We start from the raw sequence: 3,907 nt of genomic DNA, 5'->3' as shown, positions 1-3,907 counted from the left end.
CAGAAGAGAAGAATGAGGGGGGATTTGATATCTGCTTTCAACTACCTGAAAGGGGGTTCCAAAGAGGATGGATCTAGACTGTCCTCAGTGGTACTAGATGACAGAACAAGGAGTAATGGTCTCAAGTTGCAGTGGGGGAGGTTTAGGTTGGATATTACGAAAAACTTTTTCACTAGGAGGGTGGTGAAGCACTGGAATGGGTTACCTAGAAAGGTGGTGGTTTTTAAGGTCAGGCTTGACGAAGCCCTGGCTGGGATGATTTATTTGGGGATTGGTCCTGCTTTGAGCAGAGGGTTGGACTAGATGACCTCCTGAGGTCCCTTCCAACCCTGATATTCTATGATTCTAAGTCAGCAGGAGAGCTTCTCCAGCCAACATACCTACTGCCTCTCGCACAGGTGAATTAACTAAGCCGACAGGAGAAACTCTCTCCCATAGGCTTAGAGCATCTTTGTTAAAGCACTAAAAAGGCTGATGCAGCATTTTAAGCAAGTGTTGACCTGTTCTTCCAATCCTATTTTACTTCCAATCCTAGCTCTTATAGAGTTGGCGTGTGACCCTGGCCAAGTCATAACTTTGGTGCTTCCGTTTCTCCACTGTTAAATGTACTTAACTACCTCACAGTCTACAGTAAGAATTAATTTTAATGTGCATGAAGTTTTATTACTGAATACTACATCAAGTTTTCAGTTTTCAAATTTGTGAGATCTGCTTACACCTTAAAATTAAAACAAAACTGGATCCTTGAATTATTACTGGAATTACACACAAGTGCACTTGACCATCTTACACATGACACTGCATGGCAGAGTACTCTGAATACATTTTTCATTTAATATCACAGTTAATGAATATTTTAGCAGATACAGACTGCCATGATAGACATATGCCAGTACCAAAAAAAACAAACTAATGTCTAGAAAAAGGATCATGACTAGAAATACAAGATAGCCATGCAAGAAAAAATAACTAATATTTTCTTTCAATTTGATTTTTAGAGGGATGTTTTCCTAAAATTCTATAACTGCTTTAGTTGAATATCCTTATTTTAAAAAAAAAAATCAGGATATTCATCAAATTAGCATATGGACTGATTGATACATTAATTTTTAATACAAATCAAACAACTGAAGCTAAAGACAGCTCACAGTACAAGTGAAACAAATTTTTGACCTAATTAAGCATTGCATTATGACTTCCTTACCATTTTTGTAAGTAGTCCAGTGCTTCCAAACGAGCACCAATCTCGAACGTGATCCCTGGACGACTTGGAGGCTTTTTACTCATCTTGATAACTTCTATTTTCTTTTTTTCCCCTACTTTTAGTGAAAAATATTTTTTTATATTGCAAAGCAAAAAGTACTATTGATTAAAAATACAAACAGCGTTCCAAATGAATATATTTTAATCATGTGAAGAGATACGAATCTATTATAAATGACAACACTTATCACTATAGGATCTAGAAGCGCACTAAAACTGGAAATGTTTAGACTGTTATGCATAATAATATAAAAAGTATATACAAATAGTATTCCTTAAACCCCACCACCCAAACAGCTACACCATCAGCCTGCAATCTATTTACTTTGAAAAATGAGATACAAATGTGTTCTAATAATACACTTGGCCCTAATTCCCCATCAGCTTTAGTGATTTTTATAATCATATTTTCCTAGTTTTACATTTCCCCTCTGCCCTATTGCTGTACGAAAGGCCACACAAGCAAAAAGGGAAAGTGACTGACTATAGAGAGAAAAGAATAACTATAGAAATGTACTGGCTAATGAACAACATAAACTGACAATGCACAGAAAAATATTTATTTTCCTATAAGATTTCTTTAAATAATCTTGCATCTTATGTGCAACCATAGCAGGTAAGAACATTTGATCCAAAAGGACCAGTTTTAAATTGACGATATCTCTACTTAAAATTATATGGTGCATAAAGGTCCCCCCTAGGGCCTTGGTCTGGTCTGCGTCCGGGATAACACCCAGGCCTTGCTCTGGTCTGTGTCCATCTGGGTTCAGGAGAGAGAGCCCCAGGAGTTGGGCCACTCTGTTTAACTGGGTTGGCGAGGATGTAGGGGACCCCACAAACGCTGTTCTGTGTAGCTGTCTTTCTGGGGGCTGGGAGGGTGTAGAAAATCACCCAGCCCCTGGGCCAGTGAGACTGTCTGGGCTGGGGGAGGGTGGGGTGTGGACCCATCTGTTTCTGTCAGGGGGAGTGGAGGATCCCCATGGCAGCTCTGACTCTGGAGGAAAAAGGGGGAACCCCAGGTCGCTCTGGGTCTCTGTCGGGGGCGGCGGAGATGGAGCCCCCAGGCATCAGCCACGTCTGGGGCAAAGGAAGGTTTAAAACCCCAGGCCCCGGTTCCGCGGGGGAAAGCTCCCCAGAAACCGGCCCAGAGACCTCAGACCACCGTTCTGCCTGCGCAGGTGCAGGGGAGGCGGGAGACAACCAGAGCCCATGTTCGGCTGGGGGGAGAGAGGCCCGGGAGCCCGGCCCGAACCCCTCTGCCCTGGACTCCTTACCGCCTTCTCCGCCTCTCGGGACAGCAGCTGGGCCTGTCGCGGCCCCGAGCCCGATCCCGGTCCCGGCCCGGAGCCCGAGCCGCAAGCCCAGCCGGCTCCGCACGCTGCGGCGCCTCCTGCTCCGACCGGGGACGGTGGGTGAGCAGCTCGGTGCGGCGGGGTGCACCTCCCTCAGAGCCCCATAGTCCCCCTCCGCCTGCGCCCCGCCCCTCGCGCCCCAGCGCCCAGCCGCTCCGTCACCTCCCTGCGACAACCCGAGGCGGGGCAGAGCGCCGCCATTGCCCCCTCACGTGACCAGGGAGCAGCGGCGCGACACCCGCTTTACGGCGGGGCGGGGCGAAGGGGCTGGCAGAGCGATAGCTGGGGGTGGGGGAGTGTGAAGGGCTGGGAGGGTAGCGCAGGCTCGTGTTGTGAGGGATGCGGTCAGGGGCGGGAGGGGGTAAGAGCTTAGAGGGGGAGGTTTGGGGTATAAACTTGGGGGGGATGACGTGAGTGTTGTGGTGGAGGTGGTTTGGGGTATAAAGGCAGTGAGGGGCTGAGGGTCAGTGTTACAGGGTGAGAGAGGGGTAGTTTGGGGTATAAGTTAGTAGGGGGATGAGGTCAGTGTTATGGGGCTGAGAGGGGTGGTTTGGGGTATAAGAGCAGTGAGGGGCTGAGAGTCAGTATTATAGGGTGAGAGAGGGGTAGTTTGGGGTATAAGTTAGTAGGGGATGAGGTCAGTGTTATGGGGGTGAGAGGGGTGGGGTATAAGAGCAGTGAGGGGCTGAGGGTCAGTGTTATAGGGTGAGAGAGGGGTAGTTTGGGGTATAAGTTAGGGGGATGAGGTCAGTGTTATGGGGGTGAGAGAGGTGGGGTATAAGGGCAGTGAGGGGCTGAGGGTCAGTGTTATAGGGTGAGAGAGGGGTAGTTTGGGGTATAAGTGGAGGATGAGATCAGTGTAATGGGGTGAGGGGGTGGTTTGAGTATAATTTAGCAGTAGGGGGTTGAGGGTCAGTATTGTGGAGGTCGGAGGAGGTTTGAGGTATAATTTAGCAGTAGGGGGATGAGGGTCAGTATTGTGGAGGTGGGAGGAGGTTTGAGGTATAATTTAGCAGTAGGGGGATGAGGATCAGTATTGTGGAGGTGGGAGGAGGTTTGAGGTATAAGTTGGCAGTAAGGGGATGAGGTCACTTATGGTGGAGTGGAAGAAGGAGTGGTTTGCGAGTACAAGTTAGCTCTGGAAGGATGAGCAGCATTGTTATGGGGGTGGGGTAGGAAATGGTTAGGATGAGTAAGAAGAGAAATATTAGGGCGTGGCTACACTTACATTTTTGCAGTGCTGGTAGTTACAGCTGTGGTCGTACAGCTGTGTAGGGCCAGCGCTGCAGTGT

The 3,907-nt window shown here is 48.0% G+C and overlaps 1 protein-coding gene across 11 annotated transcripts in view; it reads right to left on the bottom strand.

Moving 5' to 3' along the window:
- The window catches only part of PHF20L1 (PHD finger protein 20 like 1), an 83,074-nt gene extending 80,316 nt beyond the window's left edge, over nucleotides 1-2,758 (bottom strand). For 9 of the 11 annotated variants that reach the window (XM_075063255.1, XM_075063257.1, XM_075063264.1 and 6 more), the window contains exons 1-2: nucleotides 2,538-2,751; nucleotides 1,205-1,319 (exon numbers count right to left, since the gene is read on the bottom strand). In XM_075063255.1, coding sequence (XP_074919356.1) covers nucleotides 1,205-1,287 — 83 coding nt within the window. In that variant the 5' untranslated portion in view covers nucleotides 1,288-1,319; nucleotides 2,538-2,751. Of the gene's footprint in view, nucleotides 1-1,204; nucleotides 1,320-2,537 lie in introns of all 11 variants that reach the window. The other 2 variants (XM_075063262.1, XM_075063256.1) reach the window with 2 other exon arrangements.
- Nucleotides 2,759-3,907: the final 1,149 nt, after the last annotated feature.

Source organism: Chelonoidis abingdonii, chromosome 2 (genome assembly GCF_003597395.2).
Source record: "Chelonoidis abingdonii isolate Lonesome George chromosome 2, CheloAbing_2.0, whole genome shotgun sequence".
In the NCBI taxonomy this organism is placed as follows: Eukaryota; Metazoa; Chordata; order Testudines; family Testudinidae; genus Chelonoidis; species Chelonoidis abingdonii.
Note: the sequence above shows the minus strand (reverse complement) of the source record. Positions and strands in the feature narration are given on the sequence as shown.